This window comes from Euprymna scolopes, chromosome 1, assembly GCF_053919585.1.
Source record: "Euprymna scolopes isolate OS-2025 chromosome 1, ASM5391958v1, whole genome shotgun sequence".
NCBI classification, from domain to species: Eukaryota; Metazoa; Mollusca; class Cephalopoda; order Sepiida; family Sepiolidae; genus Euprymna; species Euprymna scolopes.
The window spans coordinates 22002416-22026399 of record NC_136482.1 but is presented as its reverse complement, the minus strand read 5'-3'; the positions used below and the strand labels follow the sequence as shown (position 1 = coordinate 22026399).

Here is a 23984-nt window from a genome sequence, read left to right as displayed (position 1 = left end):
AAAACATGAAGCCACTTGATGTAAGATGCTAAAAGTAACAAAATATTACATAAGCTTAAAAACTAGCAAACAATGAGTGTTATTTAATAACTTCCAATCCAGAAAACAGCAATTCTTCCTCCTTTGTCAGAAACACCGCGTATGGAATATCAAAAGTAAAGGACAAAAAAAAAAAAAGAAAGAAAGAAAAACGAGACTTACAAGACTGCCGAAAAAAATAAAATGCCATTTTCTACTTTTTACAGTTATATAGGTAGATTCCGACAAGAAAACAGCAATTCTTTCCCCTTTGTCAGAAACATCGCTCATAGAATGTGAGACACACAAATTCGTCTGTTCGTCATCATTCATGTCCCAATTTCAGTTAGTGCATCCACGTTTAACTTTGGTCACTGATCCGCTACATTTTATGTTCAGCCGCGGAAAAAAACTTGGCAAACACATGGCCTTAGCACAAAATTTCGAGGTTCGCACATATGTAACATTTCTTTTAAACATATTGTAGTTTTATCTGTGCACAGATCTATAAGTGTGCAAGTGGGATTTTATATACATGCATAATAAATAAGGGCGCAGTAAAATCGATTTGTCATGATCTGTGAGATGTGGCCGGCGTCATTTTGCCAGAAGTTGGATCCAGTTTTAGCAGCGAGAGCAAGGCCAGCTTCAAGATTAATGAAATGTCAAGTTGACATAGCTATATAAAAACGCGAAATGCATACTTCCAAAAGTTCTGAGCTCATCCATTCGATGTAGATCACGAAAAAAAAAGACGTCGACATAATCTGATGGACATATAGGAATAAATTAGTTTTTAATGAAACCAACTGTTTTACTTTGTTGCATCCGTTCTGCAAGATATATATATATATATATATATATATATATATATATATATATATATATATATATATATATATGGATATAGATAGATAGATAGATAGATAGATAGATAGATAAATGTGTACGTGTATAAATATTTATAAATTTAAAAAGAATTGTAAATCAATGTTTCGTTTTATTTGCAGATTTCCTCGGCGTGATTGATTTGAAGAACTAAGAGTACAACATTTGGAAATATGTTTGTTGTTTCTGTAAGAACTCAAGTAGACACATTCACGGACTTTGAGTATATATTCGAAACACATCCTTGACCAAACTAGGATCAGATGATCAATCATTCATGTGTTTTAGACTAAACCTACAGCAGGTAGTTATATTTTCTCTATCGTTCTCTATCGACACAGAGGTGTACTCTTATCAATTATGTCTTTGACAGCATAGATACAGCACTCTAGCGGTTAAGTACACGTATTCGATGACTTACCAGCCCACACCCCGTAATTGGCTTGGTTTTTTCTAGTTACACAGATGCAGCTGTTTGCATCATACATAGCTTTTCTATATCCCATTCGTTGTCACAGACAATAACGTACCTGACCCGTCTCTCAGTTCGACAGGATCAGCAAGCCTTATTTCAAAATCCATGTCTGACCACAGTTATCTAAGATTATGTAACAAATGCTCATAGTCGACTCAAAAATGCTGATTACGTTTTGATACTAGTGTAACCCATTCTAAACTTTCGACCCCAAGTTGAAGAGCTATTATTTAAAACGACAAGCTACTTCAAAAAAGTAGACTGGGAAACAATCATGGATTACATCAAAGACGCTCCATAGAGTAATTATCTTTTCTCTTCATGTGGAGCAGTGCGCAAATGAGGCTACTGAATAGTTCAAAGTAGCAACTGAAGCACATATTCCCACGCAGAAGTTCTATAACAAACCTCACCTTCTCCAATTGTTCACTTCTACTCATGCAGCTGCCATTCATTAAAGTCAGCATGCATTCCCTATATATCCAATGTGTCTAGTACAAATAGGCAAAAGTAATTGTAAAAAACCCAATAGAAGGCATACTAAAGTCAACGCATTGAGCTTCTGGAAAAGTATAACAGTGTAGTCAATAATAGGCAATCAACAATTCCCTTTCTATCCAACAATTATGAGCCTTTTTGCTTGTTGTTTTTTGCACAGCAACCGAAAAGACAACTCTGCTTGGCTGACGGTTTACTTCCAACTCAACTTTAGACTCAACAAACCACCTCCTCCCAGATTTTCCTCTGCGGAAAGAAGTCAGACTCAGTGATCTGAAAAACAACCTTCCTACGTTCGTGATGTAAACCCTTAGACCCCGGGATCAGATCCGGAGTCCACAGATATCAATTAGGGTCTTCCCAAATATAAAGTTTGGCCCCAGTCGGTTATAAAGTCCTTTAGTATCCAGTGTCCGCCACTAAATGTGACCTTCGTGACACACCCATGTTTTGTTAGTTCGATCCGGGTTACAGATCACTGGGAATATGAACCTCCAAGTTTCGCTTGATCGGGCAATTCTTACTATTAGTCGTATCTGTGGTAAAAAAGGATCAATTCTTCTCGTTCGGCGCCTTTATCGTACAAAAGAACGTTCCTCGACATAGTCGGTGTTAAATCACTGTTGTATATAAGATTACTGTAAAAAGATATTATCAACAACATTCAAACAGAAAAACAGGCAAGAAAGAATTAAATATAACAATATAGTCAAGAAAATAAAAATAAAAACGACAAGTAACTTTTATTCCGAGTTATGAATATGTATTTTAAACAATTGTCAACGTATTAAACAAACTTGCACAAAAATTCTGTTGAAAAAAATGACCCCCCCCACAAAAAAAGAAAACAAAGTAAAGTTCTTTTTCTTCAGTTTTTTTTTCTTCAGTTCTCCCGACGGTTGAAAATTATGTACTTGTAAAAAAAGTTTTTAAATTTTTTTTTCATAATATCATTTTGTATTCTTGCATGTCAATGAATAAAGAAAAGTTATTAGCTTTTATACTTTTCGCATTCTTTTATATATATATATACTTATATATATATATATATATATATATATATATATATATATATATATATATATATATATATATATATCCAAAGCGATATATACGAGTGGAATAATGGCTGGTTCCTGTTTACAGTATCAGCGCTATTATTAGTTTAATATTTCCCACTAAATACGATACTTAATTAGTAGGTATTAACTCCATGCATTTGGTATAGGGCATCAAATTCACTCTGATAGCCACGTTGATGAAACCCTTATCAGTAATAATTGTCTGGTGATCACATCACTTTTTCATAAAAACCTAGACACCTCGAAAGCAGACGGGCCTGATCTCATCCTTATTATTCTATTAAAAATGCTGAGATGAGGTTGTCTTTCCAAACTCTTTAACAAATATTTTACCGAATATTGCTTTATTGAGTGCTGGAAAATTGTTTCTTTTGCACCAGTTTCAAGAATTCTGGGGGAAGAACTAACCTACTAAATGATTGCTCCATTGGACTCCCCTGTCTTTTCGACAAAATCTTTGAATCGTTAATCCATCAAGCACTTGTCAACCAGCTCATAGATAATAAACTTCTTTCGGACTAACAGCATAGATTTAGGCAAGTCCTTTCTTTTGCAGATATCTAACTGATAAGGCAAAGGACGCTAAAGATGTGGCCGTAGATATATATTAAGCCTTTGACAGGATTTGGCATGATGGTTTTCTCATGAAAATGAAATCATATAGTATTAATGGACGAATACTTAATATAGTCAAATCCTTCTTAGATAAGACAAAATTCAAGTTGTCTTCGATAGTTGTACGTAAATACAACATGATATAAGTGTTAGTGTGCCACAAGGGTCGATTCTTGAATCTTTATTATTCCTGATATTCATAAATGTCCTCCCTAACAAAATTGTCTCCGAGATAGGTGTATTTGCTGATGACACCATGCTCTATAAAAAATGAATACATATTTTAGGAAATGGCAAACAACGTAGAGGACATCCTCCAGTTTATAGTGGAATGAGGACTAAAACGGATAGTAACATTCAATGCTCCTTCTTTTCTTTCCAACCACTAATTGCATGGCTAATGATACTCTGCCTGGAAGTACTTCGTTCTAACTCCTCTGCTTAACGCTCACAAGCAACATGAAGTAGAACAAATACATTGAGGTTGTTGCAAGGCTGCGATGAGTGTGGGGTCTATCTACCGTGTTAAAAGATTATGCACATCTGAGAGTATCCTGTACTCCTACAAAATTACTATTCGTCCATGCATGAAATGTTGTTAGGCTGCTGCATTTGCCACTATTTTCTCGCTATCTTTCTGTCTAAGAACAAGGTTAAAAATAAGAGTCATCAATCTATTAACAACCAAAGTCCAACCCTTGTTCCATCGCCGAAATATTGCATCTGTGTACATGTTTTACAAGTATTTTAATTGAAGGTGCTCTGACAAAATGAAAACACTTGTACATAAATTTCCTCCCTTACAAAATTGTCTCCGAGATAAGTATATTTGCTGATGACACCATACTCTATAGCAAATGAATACATATTTTTGGAAATGGCTAACAGCTTAGAGGAAATCCCCCAGTTTATAGTGAAATGAGAACTAAAACGGATAGTAACATTCAATGTTGCTTCTTTCCTTTTCAACCTCTAATTGCATTGCTAATGTTACACTACCTGAAAATACTTCATTCAAGCTCTTTGGTTTAACGTTCACAAGCAACATGACGTAGAACAAATACAAAATATAAAGTTACGATTCGTTCATGCATGAAATGTTGCCACATCTGGGCTGTTACATCTGCCACTAGTCTCTCGTTATCTCTCTGTCTAAGAGAGTCATCAATCTTATAGCAACCACATTTCAACTTTTGTTCCATCGCCGAAATATTGCATCTGTGTACATGTTTTACAATTGCATTAAAAACTCAAAACACTTGTACACTCTCGACGTAAATATCCCAGACTTACCCAACAATCAGCAAAATCCCATCCTTACATTGTTGCGATTCCTAGATAGCGGAAAGCCTTTTATTCAAATAGTATCTTTCCTCGAAATTCTAGATTTTGAAATTCCCTCCTGGGTTCCTGCTTCCCTGACTGTACTGACATGCAGAAGAATTTCAAATAATGTAGCCCGTACGTTAATAAAGTGACACTGCATTGTTTGAAGTGAAATAGCAGTAAAACACGTTTATGGCTTGATTGATTGAAAATTGTGGTCGGTTAAAGGATCGGAATTGATTCGACAGAGTTTCCTGCATTTTAATCACTTTACTTCATCTAAAAATGTTGAAACGATTTGATACAGAAAATAGCAGCCGATTTACAATTCGGAAAAACAAAACAAATAAAAGCACACAGTTCACACAAGTCACACTTGTTAACAAGATTAGCTATCAAGCAAGTAAGGAGAGGTGGGTGTAATGATTAAATGATAAAAAGAAAATGTACCTTTACTTACCGGACTAGACATTTAGTCCAGTAAAAACGGGCAAAAGTTATAGGCCGTTGACGGAATGATTAGTAAATGTGATATTGTGGTATTTAATTCCTATTAATCCATATTAATCTCTAACTCTGCATCGAATTGATACCATAATACTTAGTTCGTTGCACCTTATCATAACAAAGATCCATGTAAAGTTTCCGCTAGATAGACCTAGTAGTTTCTGAGAAATAATAAAACGAAAAGATAGACTAAAAAAAAAAAAGCTACACTATAATCATGTTCCCGATAAATTGTCACATCTTTTAAAGCATTAACATGAGGCAAATAACTCGTTTTAAAGTTTTACAGCCAAACCTGAAATATGATGGGAGAATTCTCAAACATTCTAGATTGGTCAATTTTTCTGATTTTTTTTTTTTTTGCGTTGCCTTTAATTCAATTTAGAAATTGACTCACCTGCAATCCCGGTAAGAATCCGACCCCCAATCTTTTGAATTCGAGTACTCAAAGAGTCTGCGAAGAAACTACCGAGGCCGAAAGCCATCATTAAAAAACCGAGTTGCGGAACTCCCAATCCACAAACACTAGTAATCTGAAAAGGAAAAAAAAAAACAATCATTTAAAAAAAGAAAAACTATTTAAAACAATATTTTAATAAAAGAAAAAGAAAAAAAAACAATATTTCAATAAAAGAAATAAAAACAATATTTCAATAAAAGAAAAAGAAAAAACAATAATATTTTAATAAAATAAAAATAAAAAAACAATATTTTAATAAAAGAAAAAGAAATAAAAACAATATTTCAATAAAAGAAAAAGAAAAAACAATAATATTTTAATAAAATAAAAATAAAAAAACAATATTTTAATAAAAGAAAAAGAAAGAAAAACAATATTTCAATAAAAAATAAAAAATATAATATTTTAATAAAAGAAAAAGAAAAAACAATATTTCAATAAAAAATAAAAAATATAATATTTTAATAAAAGAAGATAAAAAACAATATTTTAATAAAAGAAAAAGAAAAAACAATATTTCAATAAAAAATAAAAAATATATTTCAATAAAAGAAAAAGATAAAAAACAATATTTTAATAAAAGAAAAAAATAAATATTTCAATAAAAAATAAAAATATAATATTTTAATAAAAGAAAAAGATAAAAAACAATATTTTGATAAAAGAAAAAGAAAAAATGGTATTATCGTTAAATATATTTCTACATTACAATTTAAAATATTCAACATAATTAAGAATACAAATATTGCAATCCTCAATAAATGACACATTAAGTTCCCAACAGACTGTGAATACAATCATTAAAACCAGCAGAAATATAGTCTTTCACTTTAGTGCTCACCATTAGCAATCAGTAAATTAACTGAAATACACAATCAGCTTAATTTCGAAAAACATAAACTCGTTCAGTATGGAAAAATTTAACATGTATGCTCAACAGGAATTTAAAATACCGAAAAACTCATGTTTTGCTGTTGGTAAAATGATTCCTACCTTAACAACTTACCAATGGGGTCTTGTTCAAAAAATTGTCCAGTTACTGAATGCATTTGAAGAAATAACCAAATATGCAAGTAACAGAACCGCGATCATATCAATATCTACAATTTTAGCTGTAATTTTTTCCGAAAAAACTGTTTTACAATTTTAGCTACATTTTTTTCTGTAAAAACTGCTCAATCTAATTCTGATATTTCTGACTTTTGTTGAATTCTTCTTACCATTTTTGAAAAATTCAGTGACTTAATGGAAATAAGGTTTTCATCCTATCTAAATGACAAATAAAAATTTGTGTGTCTACTTTAAGATCCCAAATTCAATTTTTAAATTCAAAAAATTACATGGAAAACACCATTAAAAATTGAATTCTACATCTACTTTCTACTGATGATAATGAAGCAGAATCAAGATACACTTTTTCAAGCTCTGCTCAGAGTAAAGGAGATAAAACTGAAAGCAAAACTGTATTCCTTCGAAGTCTGCTTGATGAATTAGCTTCAAATAAGCTTACAATAACAAATCCAAACTTAGATCAGGTAGAGGTTGAAGACTGCAACTGCAAGTACAACAGAAATAGAAGTACAACCTAAATTCAAAAAGAATAAATCCTTCATTCATAATTGCACAAAAACTTGATCATTGTGTAGCTTTACCACTACTCGCAGGAGGTGATGATCCATTTCAATACTGGAAGAAGACAGAAACCTTAACACTGCTGAGTAAATTGGCTTCAAAATATTTAAGAGAACCATCTTTATCCATGGATAATAAGCTCTTTAGTGCATATGATCATGTATATGAATAGGGTGAGTTCCGAAAATGGAGAAACTCTAAGGTTTGTATATTACAACTTGAGAATATTCAACTTTAAATATTAATGAGACTATGAGAGCAGAGAAAAGGTACACAGTAGGAATAGAAGGGGAAATAGAGCAGCAGCAGGTGCAGATCAGATATAACCACCGCAGCGTGCTTCATTGGAAGCAGAACTTCAGCTTATAGTTATTCACTTGAGAATTGGAATTTCTAATTTGTAGTTTGTTACTTCTATATTTCTAATGTAATTGTTTAATTATATTCATTTAACTATTGGAAATTGTACTTTGTATTTTATAATTCCATTTAATATAGCAAAAAAAAAAGGCAAAAAGACAACAGCGAAATACTTAACAAATGTCAAGTTAAATTGATAATTACTGTGTTAATATGTCAATGCTATCAGATGAGTAGGGCTATGACAAGAGAATATTCTTTTCATTATTTTGACTCTCGAGTATATACCAGTTAATATCTTATATGTGTTTAGATAGAGTGATGTGGTTCTCGATTGATTAACTGTATCTGTGTCAGATATATGCTGGATAGTCAAAACAATGATAAGAATTTTCTCTTGCTATATGCCTACTGATGAGTTGCTTGGCATTGATGAAATCGTTTAAGTTCAATAGGAACAGGAACAGTAATTTATCAGTTAATTATTGGTAATTATACTGATTACTGATTAATCGGCAAACAATGGCCAATTGCAAGATATGGCATAATCACGTTGAAACATCGGTTCTCGTTAGATCACCGACGCTAAGCAACGTTGAGCCTAGTCAGCACTAGATGGGTGACCAATTTGGGAATTCCAGGTATGTAGGAGGACGTCGACACTTCCCTGTAAGAGTTACAAAAACCTAACGGCATCATCTCCCCTAAAGGGGATATACATGCGACTGGGAACCGTTTGCGAATTTCATACTCCCATGGAACGTTCTCCTTTGGAGGAAACCGGTTAAACCCGCATAGCATTAGTGCAGTTTCTATCTTTCTAGTGACAAATTACCTGACGATTTTTTGTGCATTCCTAAAAGCTAATACAGAATGGCATACCCTACACTGAAAAAAATGTCACCCATGGAATTGTTTTTGCAATTCAACTATATTTTGTGCAAATACACTTAACTCTATGCATGAGATTTTGACTAAGATTCAGTCATACATGATAAAACAGATTTTGGTGTTTGCATTATCAGTAAGTTGTGTGATTCTGAATGCACTTCGCATTCACCGAATTCTAACTTCCCACAAACTTTATTCATGAGGTTATCAAAAATCATGTCTATGAAAACAATCGTCAGACGATTAAAAAAAAAACTGAAGATGACCATAAAAGCCCAAAATCGGAATGTAATGATGGATGAGTCCTTAATTCTCAGGGTTCGTGGCGGCGCTGCATGGTTTCATGCAACGTGTCTTGGGCAAGAATAGTCTTGTGGCACTCACCCTCTCAAGACTTCACAGCATATACTGCATCTGGTATTCTCGAATGGTTATCCGTTTATTATTGACCAGGTTTAACGTCGCTTAACTTCGGTGTCTAACGTGTGTCAATATGGTTATACCGTCAATTGAACTTAACGTCAATATAACTTAACAGTAGTGCAATTGAAAATTAGGATTTAATAGATAGCATCATTGAATGAGGCATGCATATGTACGGATGTCCAGTATGGCTATAAACATAATCTTTACATTTCTTTAAACTATTACAAAACCATTCGTCTAATATATACTTACAAAAAAACAACAAAAACAATGGATTAATTCTACGTTAAACTTGGAAGAATACTGATCTGTAATAGTTAGTACCTGCCTCCTCTCGTGACCCACCCCAAGGGACTTTAACTCCAAAATGCAATGCACTTATCTACAAGGTTCCGTTAAGATTACTCTAGTAATACAATACTCTTACTGTGTTTGTGATAGTTCAAGCTGTCGATGCGATGAGTCACTCATATGCAACTTCTTTCCATAAAGACTCGAAATAAACGGCTGTTAAATAAACAAGAGTTGTCTTTTCTTTTGCTTTTTTCAATGTTACTATTTTAACATTTTTTTTATCTGCCATTTTTTTTTCAGATCGGAAGAGTTGGTTGTTTTAGTTTATGGCATATCAACCCTTTTCAAGTTGTCAAACCCAGTAATTTTGGAAAAAGTTGATGCATAAAATTCTTTAAATCTTCAAATGGTTTATTCATAGTGTTTGGTCTGGTTGCTTTTGTAGAAGAATTTTTTTATCTTGGATTTTGCAGAAAATGTTTGGTTTACAGATAAGAAAAGATGAAGATCTTGCTTGGAAAGATCAACTATGAATCTAATGACTTATCCTAAAGTAGGTGAAGGATAGATGTCCGGGGTGGGGAGGGGTATATTGTGTATCGAATTGAGAAAACTATCCTTCCATCCACCGTAATATGAGGAGAGGAACACGGGTGATCTTTGATACGTAGGTGAGAGGCAGTTCATATTAAGTATGTGCGTGTGTGGGGTGCGCGAACATTTTAACATTTCTTTTTAAAAATCTGCCATATTTTTCAGGTCGGAATTCGACTTATGCTATAGAAACACATTTGCTTAGAATGTCTGCAACCTTCACGTGGCCCATGTCTTCCTTTCTAGAAATAATTCTAATTCGAAATATATGCCAATAATAGAATCATCCGATACATAAGAAATGAATTAATAGATTCTTGTTTGATCATAACCACGTGTTCTTCATTTCCGTAATGGAGGAAAAGGGGACGAGATTACCTACTTGACTGGCCCTGAATCGTTTGAACGGCGCTGCTGTCGTTGCGAAATAAAATGAAGCCTATTTTACCACTAAACTTAAAGCTGGAATGATCCGAAGAAGAGATGGCATGGCTTATATTAATATTTAGGACCTTCATCTTCACCATTAATTGAGTTCTTATGGTTAATAGTTGGCTTATTGCATTATTGCTTGCTGAATCGTTTTATAGTCTACTTTCGTGCCTCATTAACTTTTGATTCTTTCTTTATGGAATCCAGTTGATTCTGCTTGTACAGCTAACCATTGTTAGGTTTTAATTGTTAAATTTACAACAAAGCATTTATGAGTCGACTTTTTGTCTTACTAACACATCTTATCAAGTCTTTCAACCCCTAAAGGATAGAAGATAATGAGACAAATGCACTGCCAATTGAATGACGAATGCTATTGTTAAAGAAGTGAAAATAATTAATTTAATTATATATAAGGAATTTTATGAAAATAATTTGTTGACCTTAGTATTTCAGTAACGATTAGGTATTTTAGCCCGTTAAAAACGAGCAAAAGTTAAAGCTCGTTGGATGGGTTTTTAGGCCGAATTAATGGTTGACTATGGTTAAATCTGTTATCATTTTTGCATTTAATATTAATCTGTATTAATCCTAATTAATCTCTAACTTTGCATCGAACGAATACCATAACACTTAGTCCGCTGCACCTTATCATAACAACAATCTATATAAATTTAAACATGTACGGCCAAGTAGTTTCCGAGAAAAAGTGGAACTTGCATATTAATTTCTCTTAATCCTTAACTGTATATAGGACGGAGATTATAACACTTTATTCGCTGCACCTTATCATAATAAATGTGCATAAGAATTTCAGTCAGATAGGGCTAGTAGTTTCCAAGAAAAACGGAAGAGGCAGACAAACTAATAGACAAACTAATAGACAAACTAATAGACAAACTAATAGACAGACTAATAGACAAACTAATAGACAGACTAATAGACAAACTAATAGACAAACAAATAGACAGACTAATAGACAAACTAATAGACAAACTAATAGACAAACTAATAGACAGACTAATAGACACACTAATAGACAGACTAATAGACAAACTAATAGACAAACTAATAGACAAACTAATAGAAAAACTAATAGACAAACTAATAGACAGACTAATAGAATACTAATAGACAAACTAATTGACAAACTAATAGACAAACTAATAGACAGACTAATGGACAGACTAATAGACAAACTAATAGACAGACTAATAGACAAACTAATGGACGGACTAATAGACAAACTAATAGACAAACTAATAGACAAACTAATAGACAGACTAATAGACAAACTAATAGACAAACTAATAGACAAACTAATAGACAGACTGATAGACAAACTAATAGACAGACTAATAGAATACTAATAGACAAACTAATTGACAAACTAATAGACAAACTAATAGACAAACTAATAGACAAACTAATAGACAGACTAATGCACATACTATTAGACAAACTAATAAACAGACTAATAGACAAACTAATGGAGAGACTAATAGACAAACTAATAGACAAACTAATAGACAAACTAATAGACAGACTAATAGACAGACTAATAGACAAACTAATAGAATACTAATAGACAAACTAATTGACAAACTAATAGACAAACTAATAGACAAACTAATAGACAAACTAATAGACAGACTAATGCACATACTATTAGACAAACTAATAGACAGACTAATAGACAAACTAATGGACAGACTAATAGACAAACTAATAGACAAACTAATAGACAAACTAATAGACAAACTAATAGACAAACTAATAGACAGACTAATAGAATACTAATAGACAAACTAATTGACAAACTAACAGAAAAACTAATAGACAGACTAATGGACAGACTAATAGACAAACGAATAGACAGACGAATAGACAAACTAATGGACGGACTAATAGACAAACTAATAGACAAACTAATAGACAAACTAATAGACAGACTAATAAACAAACTAATAGACAAACTAATAGACAAACTAATAGACAGACTAATAGACAAACTAATAGACAGACTAATAGAATACTAATAGACAAACTAATTGACAGACTAATAGACAAACTAATAGACAAACTAATAGACAAACTAATAGACAGACTAATGCACATACTATTAGACAAACTAATAGACAGACTAATAGACAAACTAATGGACAGACTAATAGACAAACTAATAGACAAACTGATAGACAAACTAATAGACAGACTAATAGACAGACTAATAGACAAACTAATAGACAAACTAATAGACAAACTAATAGACAGACTAATATACAAACTAATGGACAGACTAATAGACAAACTAATAGACAAACTAATAGACAGACTAATAGACAAACTAATAGACAAACTAATAGACAGACTAATAGACAGACTAATAGACAGACTAATAGACAAACTAATAGACAGACTAATAGATACACTAATAGACAGACTAATAGACAAACTAATAGACAAACTAATAGACAGACTAATAGACAGACTAATAGACAGACTAATAGACAGACTAATAGACAAACTAATAGACAAACTAATAGACAGACTAATAGACAAATAGACAGACTAATAGACAGACTAATAGACAAACTAATAGACAGACTAATAGACAAACTAATAGACAAACTAATAGACAGACTAATAGACAGACTAATAGACAGACTAATAGACAAACTAATAGACAAACTAATAGACAAACTAATAGACAGACTAATAGACAAACTAATGGACAGACTAATAGACAAACTAATAGACAAACTAATAGACAAACTAATAGACAAACTAATAGACAGACTAATAGACAAACTAATAGACAGACTAATAGAATACTAATAGACAAACTAATTGACAAACTAATAGACAAACTAATAGACAGACTAATGGACAGACTAATAGACAAACTAATAGACAGACTAATAGACAAACTAATGGACGGACTAATAGACAAACTAATAGACAAACTAATAGACAAACTAATAGACAGACTAATAAACAAACTAATAGACAAACTAATAGACAAACTAATAGACAGACTAATAGACAGACTAATAGACAGACTTATAGAATACTAATAGACAAACTAATTGACAAACTAATAGACAAACTAATAGACAAACTAATAGACAAACTAATAGAGAGACTAATGCACATACTATTAGACAAACTAATAGACAGACTAATAGACAAACTAATGGACAGACTAATAGACAAACTAATAGACAAACTAATAAACAAACTAATAGACAGACTAATAGACAGACTAATAGACAAACTAATAGACAAACTAATAGACAAACTAATAGACAGACTAATATACAAACTAATGGACAGACTAATAGACAAACTAATAGACAAACTAATAGACAGACTAATAGACAAACTAATAGACAAACTAATAGACAGACTAATAGACAGACTAATAGACAGACTAATAGACAAACTAATAGACAGACTAATAGATACACTAATAGACAGACTAATAGACAAACTAATAGACAAACTAATAGACAGACTAATAGACAGACTAATAGACAGACTAATAGACAGACTAATAGACAAACTAATAGACAAACTAATAGACAAACTAATAGACAAATAGACAGACTAATAGACAGACTAATAGACAAACTAATAGACAGACTAATAGACAAACTAATAGACAAACTAATAGACAGACTAATAGACAGACTAATAGACAGACTAATAGACAAACTAATAGACAAACTAATAGACAAACTAATAGACAGACTAATAGACAAACTAATGGACAGACTAATAGACAAACTAATAGACAAACTAATAGATAAACTAATAGACAAACTAATAGACAGACTAATAGACAAACTAATAGACAGACTAATAGAATACTAATAGACAAACTAATTGACAAACTAATAGACAAACTAATAGACAAACTAATAGACAAACTAATAGACAGACTAATGCACATACTATTAGACAAACTAATAGACAGACTAATAGACAAACTAATGGACAGACTAATAGACAAACTAATAGACAAACTAATAGACAAACTAATAGACAGACTAATAGACAGACTAATAGACAAACTAATAGAATACTAATAGACAAACTAATTGACAAACTAATAGACAAACTAATAGACAAACTAATAGACAAACTAATAGACAGACTAATGCACATACTATTAGACAAACTAATAGACAGACTAATAGACAAACTAATGGACTGACTAATAGACAAACTAATAGACAAACTAATAGAAAAACTAATAGACAAACTAATAGACAGACTAATAGAATACTAATAGACAAACTAATTGACAAACTAATAGACAAACTAATAGACAGACTAATGGACAGACTAATAGACAAACTAATAGACAGACTAATAGACAAACTAATGGACGGACTAATAGACAAACTAATAGACAAACTAATAGACAAACTAATAGACAGACTAATAGACACACTAATAGACAAACTAATAGACAAACTAATAGACAGACTAATAGACAAACTAATAGACAGACTAATAGAATACTAATAGACAAACTAATTGACAAACTAATAGACAAACTAATAGACAAACTAATAGACAAACTAATAGACAGACTAATGCACATACTATTAGACAAACTAATAGACAGACTAATAGACAAACTAATGGACAGACTAATAGACAAACTAATAGACAAACTAATAGACAAACTAATAGACAGACTAATAGACAGACTAATAGACAAACTAATAGACAGACTAATAGACAAACTAATGGACAGACTAATAGACAAACTAATAGACAAATTAATAGACAGACTAATAGACAAACTAATAGACAAACTAATAGACAGACTAATAGACAGACTAATAGACAGACTAATAGACAAACTAATAGACAAACTAATAGATACACTAATAGACAGACTAATAGACAAACTAATAGACAAACTAATAGACAGACTAATAGACAGACTAATAGACAGACTAATAGACAAACTAATAGACAGACTAATAGACAAATAGACGGACTAATAGACAGACTAATAGACAAACTAATAGACAGACTAATAGACAAACTAATAGACAAACTAATAGACAGACTAATAGACAGACTAATAGACAGACTAATAGACAAACTAATAGACAGACTAATAGACAAACTAATAGACAAACTAATAGACAAACTAATGGACAGACTAATAGACAAACTAATAGACAAACTAATAGACAGACTAATAGACAGACTAATAGACAAACTAATAGACAGACTAATAGACAAACTAATAGAATACTAATAGACAGACTAATAGACAAACTAATAGACAAACTAATAGACAGACTAATAGACAAACTAATAGACAGACTAATAGACAAACTAATAGACAAACTAATAGACAGACTAATAGACAGACTAATAGACAGACTAATAGACAAACTAATAGACAGACTAATAGATACACTAATAGACAGACTAATAGACAAACTAATAGACAAACTAATAGACAGACTAATAGACAGACTAATAGACAGACTAATAGACAGACTAATAGACAAACTAATAGACAAACTAATAGACAGACTAATAGACAAATAGACAGACTAATAGACAGACTAATAGACAAACTAATAGACAGACTTATAGACAAACTAATAGACAAACTAATAGACAGACTAATAGACAGACTAATAGACAGACTAATAGACAAACTAATAGACAAACTAATAGACAAACTAATAGACAGACTAATAGACAAACTAATGGACAGACTAATAGACAAACTAATAGACAAACTAATAGACAAACTAATAGACAGACTAATAGACAAACTAATAGACAGACTAATAGAATACTAATAGACAAACTAATTGACAAACTAATAGACAGACTAATAGAATACTAATAGACAAACTAATAGACAAACTAATAGACAAACTAATAGACAGACTAATGCACATACTATTAGACAAACTAATAGACAGACTAATAGACAAACTAATTGACAGACTAATAGACAAACTAATAGACAAACTAATAGACAAACTAATAGACAGACTAATAGACAGACTAATAGACAAACTAATAGAATACTAATAGACAAACTAATTGACAAACTAATAGACAAACTAATAGACAAACTAATATACAGACTAATGCACATACTATTAGACAAACTAATAGACAGACTAATAGACAAACTAATGGACAGACTAATAGACAAACTAATAGACAAACTAATAGACAAACTAATAGAAAAACTAATAGACAAACTAATAGACAGACTAATAGAATACTAATAGACAAACTAATTGACAAACTAATAGACAAACTAATAGACAGACTAATGGACAGACTAATAGACAAACTAATAGACAGACTAATAGACAAACTAATGGACGGACTAATAGACAAACTAATAGACAAACTAATAGACAAACTAATAGACAGACTAATAGACAAACTAATAGACAAACTAATAGACAAACTAATAGACAGACTAATAGACAAAGTAATAGACAGACTAATAGAATACTAATAGACAAACTAATTGACAAACTAATAGACAAACTAATAGACAAACTAATAGACAAACTAATAGACAGACTAATGCACATACTATTAGACAAACTAATAGACAGACTAATAGACAAACTAATGGACAGACTAATAGACAAACTAATAGACAAACTAATAGACAAACTAATAGGCAGACTAATAGACAGACTAATAGACAAACTAATAGACAAACTAATAGACAGACTAATAGACAGACTAATAGACAAACTAATGGACAGACTAATAGACAAACTAATAGACAAACTAATAGACAGACTAATAGACAGACTAATAGACAGACTAATAGACAAACTAATAGACAAACTAATAGATACACTAATAGACAGACTAATAGACAAACTAATAGACAAACTAATAGACAGACTAATAGACAGACTAATAGACAGACTAATAGACAGACAAATAGACAAACTAATAGACAAACTAATAGACAGACTAATAGACAAATAGACAGACTAATAGACAGACTAATAGACAAACTAATAGACAGACTAATAGACAAACTAATAGACAAACTAATAGACAGACTAATAGACAGACTAATAGACAGACTAATAGACAAACTAATAGACAGACTAATAGACAAACTAATAGACAAACTAATAGACAAACTAATTTACAGACTAATAGACAAACTAATAGACAAACTAATAGACAGACTAATAGACAGACTAATAGACAAACTAATAGACAGACTAATAGACAAACTAATAGAATACTAATAGACAGACTAATAGACAAACTAATAGACAAACTAATAGACAGACTAATAGACAAACTAATAGACAGACTAATAGACAAACTAATAGACAAACTAATGCACATACTATTAGACAAACTAATAGACAGACTAATAGACAAACTAATGGACAGACTAATAGACAAACTAATAGACAAACTAATAGACAAACTAATAGACAGACTAATAGACAGACTAATAGACAAACTAATAGACAAACTAATAGACAAACTAATAGACAGACTAATAGACAAACTAATGGACAGACTAATAGACAAACTAATAGACAAACTAATAGACAGACTAATAGACAAACTAATAGACAAACTAATAGACAGACTAATAGACAGACTAATAGACAGACTAATAGACAAACTAATAGACAAACTAATAGATACACTAATAGACAGACTAATAGACAAACTAATAGACAAACTAATAGACAGACTAATAGACAGACTAATAGACAGACTAATAGACAAACTAATAGACAAACTAATAGACAGACTAATAGACAAATAGACAGACTAATAGACAGACTAATAGACAAACTAATAGACAGACTAATAGACAAACTAATAGACAAACTAATAGACAGACTAATAGACAGACTAATAGACAGACTAATAGACAAACTAATAGACAGACTAATAGACAAACTAATAGACAAACTAATAGACAAACTAATGGACAGACTAATAGACAAACTAATAGACAAACTAATAGACAGACTAATAGACAGACTAATAGACAAACTAATAGACAGACTAATAGACAAACTAATAGAATACTAATAGACAGACTAATAGACAAACTAATAGACAAACTAATAGACAGACTAATAGACAAACTAATAGACAGACTAATAGACGAACTAATAGACAAACTAATAGACAGACTAATAGACAAACTAATAGACAGACTAATAGACAAACTAATAGAGCGACTAATAGACTTAGAAAAATATAATATAGATTCATGCGCCTGTTACATGCTTCTTAACTAAAGTGTCTCATTTTCCAGGATTTTATTTCTCATTGACACAGTTACCAGACCACGTATGGTATCGTAGTCACAGGAGATGGTAGAATCGTCTTCGGCGATAAAATCGATTTTGGTATTGCCAGGGGCCCCAGATAAACGTCGACATTATCTATACGGGACCCGACAAAATAAAAATAGCGACACGCAGTTCAATAACCATAATTTATTTATTTGTGTGTAGCCACACGCGACAAAGGAAGGTTAAGAAACACTATCCCCAATTTCACTTTTGACCTCTCCACTGTCGGTTGTCTCAATCTTCGACATCACGTGATCTTCGGATCACGCTTCAAAAAATCTGTTATAAAACAAATGTTTAACATAACTTTATTCAAGCAAAAAATATATATTCTTAAGGTTTTCTAGGAGAGTAGAACGTAGACTTAAGTTTACTTTCAGTAGACTCGTAACTCTTGCTTCCCTTATTTTATCTTTTCATCCTCACATTTCATGGGCGATGTTTCTGACAAAGGGGGAAAATTGTTGTTTTCTGAATTGGAATCTTTTCTATCTACCACTTATCCTTGGCTAGTTTTTTACTTTTAAGTAATATTTTAAAATCTTTTTTAGCTTTTTATATCAAGTGGCTTCCTGTTTCGTCTGAAGCGATTTCCCCGAAGTAAAAAAACAAACAAACAATAGTCATAAATCTCACCGTTTGTCTAATGAAATATTGATCGTGTGGAAGTAAAAAAGGGGAAGATGGCCATACATGTTGTTAAACACAGACACAGACACAGACACACAAACAAACAAACAAAAAATAGAAACAACGAAGACAAAAAATGCAGACATTTCGTATTTAAAGAAATACTTTAACAGAAGAACATGCTGACAAGATCTCTCTCTCTCTCTCTCTCTCTCTCTCTCTCTCTCTCTCTCTTTCTCTGTCTCTCTGTCTCTGGCTCTGACTGTCTGTCTGTCTGTCTCTCTCTCCCTCTCTCTCTCTATATATATATATATGTATATATATATATATATATATATATATATATATATATCAGGTTAATATAATTCAGAAATAAAACATCCAATAAATTTAACGACGTTTATACAAGAGTACTTAATACCAAATGTAGAGCAAGGTATCCTTTTTATTTGTTTATGTAAAAATAAATGAAAAGTATATATATATATATATATATATATATATATATATATATATATATATATGTGTGTGTGTGTGTATATATATGTATATATATATATGTGTGTGTGTGTGTGTGTGTGTGTGTATATATATATGTATATATATATATATATATATATATATAACACAGTTTAAGACATTTTTATGGAAATCGTTTCAACAAGGCATGAAACTACTTTGTGTACGGTGTAAAAAATGCAAGGTAACAAAAGGCCAACGATAAGTGTTATATCGATACATTCCAACCCAGAAAACTTTGTCAGAAAAAAATCACTTATGGAATGTTAGGACTAAATAAGAAAATATGAAAAGCAAAATAGACCTACGGTTTGGAGTGTTCTGTCTTTCAACAACAAAAAATCTTCTTTCAGTCGTTTGCACAGAAATCCCGCCCACTGAACTCATCATCCTTCGTCTTTTTATACACTTTCTATTTTGCCACATTTGTATATCTCACATGATCTCTTCCGTGGCAGTCATGTATATTTTGATGCTCTTTCCGTCGTCATGTTTCTTTTTCGCCTCCCTGTCGGTAAGTCCGCTTTTCATATTTCCGTCTTTCTTTTCTTTATCACCTTTTTACAAGGCCAATATTCTACATAATCAATATTTTGTTATTATGCCCCAAATCTTCAACAGTAACAAATAGTATAACTAAGTTCGGCATAAAGATTTCCGAGTTCGACCTAAATGTTGCTAGAATTACACTCAATATTAGAACAGTCAGTCGAATAATCCAAATGATACAAATAATTATTCTGTTATTCCTGAAACACGAAATAAATCGATCGTGTTTGTGGTAGCTGTTTCGTCACTCTATCTAGATTAATTAGGCGAACACTGACAGTGTATTATATATATATATATATATATATATATATATAAAAGTGAAAATGTCTGTCTGTCTGTGTGTCTGTGTACATTTCCCTACGCAATAACTTTGTCAATTTTAAGTCTACAGACTCGAAATTTGATATACAAGGTACTGAAATTTGGGAAAATCGATGTGATCTGTTTTCGGCCAGAAATTTTACTTTTAAGAGGTCAAAGTTCAACAATTTGACCTTTGGGAACTACCAAACTCCTCGAAAAATTTTGGGTCTACACAATTGAAATTTTACATACATGTTTCTTGGACATACTTAATAACTTGACTGGAGTCCAAAACAATAAATATTAAGGGGTCATAATAGGGGTCAAAGTTTAAAAAAATTGACCATTTTTTTCTTTTTGCTCAATGTACAGCTTCAAATACCCGGGCAACGCCGGGTCGAAATGCTAGTATATATATATATATATATACATACATATATATATATATATATATATATATATATATATAATTTAAAGGAGATTAGAATAATAGTCTAAAGAGCTAAGTGTATTTTACAAATACATATATATATATATACAAATACATATATATTTATAGCAAACATCTAAATAACTACTTTAAACACAGTTCCTGATTTCAAAAAAAAAAAAAACTAAAAGATTCATCTGCCTTACTTTTAATGCTAGGTTTATTTATGGTGTCTTTTAAATTCAATAAAAATCCTCCTAAATTTGCTGATGAGGAGACCGTGCTTACCAAAAAACTATATATAATTGTTCTACATAACTTCATGTATACCACAATAAAAAGCACGGATTTCCGAAACGATCGTACAGATAATTGATTTTGTTGTTGTTCCTTCTTATGAAACTGATTTTTAATTTAATTAAAATTTGATTTTTAAATTTAGAATTTTTTTTTTAAATTTTTAAATTGTAAATCACATTACTTAATATATATATATATATATATATATATATATATATATATATATATATATATTGTTTTAGAAAATTAAATAAATGTCTGAAGAATTGTTAAACTCCAAATGACTGTGTATTGTGCTGATTAATATGTTTTACAGCAAGTCGTATCGAAACGAAAATCGAAAATAGCTACCACAAAATGAAAAAGAAAACTGAAGATTGCAATACAATTACGCCGCACGATACTATTATGTGGCGTCTAAACGAGAAGACTCCTTCTTTTTTACAGAATTTGTACGGAATTTTGAATGAAAACTTTTATTTTACCTATGATTAAATGTTTGCAAATTTAATACAATATGAGTACCATTAATTATAATAGATAAGGTCATCATTCAACATATGCACACACACACACACACACACACACACACACACACACACACATATATATATATGTATGTATGTATGTATGTATGTATCTATCTATCTATCTCTCTCTCTCTATATATATATGTATATATATGCATATATGTATATATATGCATATTTTATATATATATATATATATATATATATATATATATATATATATATATATATATATATATATATAGAATGTTTTGTTTTCGAGGCGGGAAAATTAAAATAAATCCCCTAAAAATATTTCTGTAATACGAACATATGGTTTATATTAAAGATTAATTTTTTTCTATTTATAATTTAAATATAACTTCGGGCATATGTTGTAATCTAGATGTTTAATTTTCACAAATCTACGCATTAAATTAAGCTGTATTTCGGCATTAAAGCGTCAACTGTTGTCTTGCAAATGGCTCTATTGTGTCTGGTTTATCATCTAATCTACTAGAGTTAAATCGTACGAACGAGATGTTCAGTTGACAGGTCCATTTCGTGTAATTATTTGTTCATCAAATACTTCTGTCGATGCATTGATTTATTGTACGCTGTATTGCATTGGATCTGTTCTGGTGAAAATACGTGATGGGGAGTTGTGCATGTGTGCTATATATGTTATACTAAGATATTAAAATAAGCATTTTTTTTTCCTGGAGGTTTGAATAATGCCTAAATTATTTTTCCGCTGACATAATAATTATCTTCCTTAAGTATCGAATAATTTTCTCTTAACTCCTGTATTTTTGTAAAAATAAATTCATATAAAATGCAATATATTTCCTTTTGTTTATTGCTATTTTTGAATCATTTTCGCTTCTTAAAGGGTCATTGCACTGGAAAGTATCGGAAAGTCTTCCTAATCAGGATCGATTTTCTTGGAATCGATTTTTTCTTCTGTTTACTCGATGGCAATTCTGTTTATAGCGGTGTTTCGTATTTCGTGTCGGTTATACAAAGACGCGCGTGAAATTTGGCGCGCGAATACTACCCCCATACCTCCCATCATGCGCATCGTTGGCAACAAATACTTTCTCAACTTAAAAAAAATACATAATAAAAATATGACATTGAGAAACCTTATTGATTTTAATGATAATTCGAGGTTTTTATATTGTTTCTAAAGTGGAAATTATTTAACAAACAAAACAGGAATAAACAACAATAGGAAACTTTTATCGTTTCTATGGATTATTGATTAGCTACAAGTACATTTTCGTACGCACGCACATAAACCCTCTCAATACACATACACTCTCCAACACACAAAACTCTCTCGCACAGATACACTCCTCAGCACACACATACACACTCTCCACACGCATACACCCCCAACACACATACATTTCTCAATGCACATAACTCTTCCCCAGACATACACGCCTCCGTATGCACATATACCCCACGCGTGCACATACACCCCCACACGTACACTCTCTCCACACATACACTCCTCCACACTACACTCCCCTACACTACACTCCCCCACACATACACTCCCCCACAATACACTCCCCCACACACTACACTTTCTCACACATACACTCCCCTACACTACACTCCCCCCACACACTGCGCTTTCTCACACATACACTCCCCCACACATCCACTCACCACACATACATTCCCTCACACATACACTCCCCACACATACACTCACGCACACATACAATCACCCACACATACACTCACCCACACATACACTCCCCTACATTACACTCCCCCCCCCACACTGCGCTTTCTCACACATACACTCCCCCACACATACACTCCCCCACTATACACTCACCCACACATACACTCCCTCACAC

At 31.5% G+C, this 23984-nt stretch overlaps 1 protein-coding gene and 1 long non-coding RNA gene across 6 annotated transcripts in view; one reads left to right on the top strand and one right to left on the bottom strand.

Moving 5' to 3' along the window:
• LOC145285759 (uncharacterized) overlaps positions 1-10140 on the top strand; it is a 370328-nt gene extending 360188 nt beyond the window's left edge. For 3 of the 4 annotated variants that reach the window (XR_013869071.1, XR_013869075.1, XR_013869080.1), the window contains one exon: positions 1029-1734. This is a non-coding gene — a long non-coding RNA (uncharacterized LOC145285759). Of the gene's footprint in view, positions 1-1028; positions 1735-9772 lie in introns of those variants that run through there. The other variant, XR_013869077.1, reaches the window with a different exon arrangement.
• The window catches only part of LOC145285317 (protein unc-93 homolog A-like), a 719754-nt gene that overhangs the window by 186173 nt on the left and 509597 nt on the right, over positions 1-23984 (bottom strand). For both annotated transcript variants that reach the window (XM_080134117.1, XM_080134118.1), the window contains one exon: positions 5807-5942. In XM_080134117.1, coding sequence (XP_079990243.1) covers positions 5807-5942 — 136 coding nt within the window. The remainder of the gene's footprint in view (positions 1-5806; positions 5943-23984) is intronic.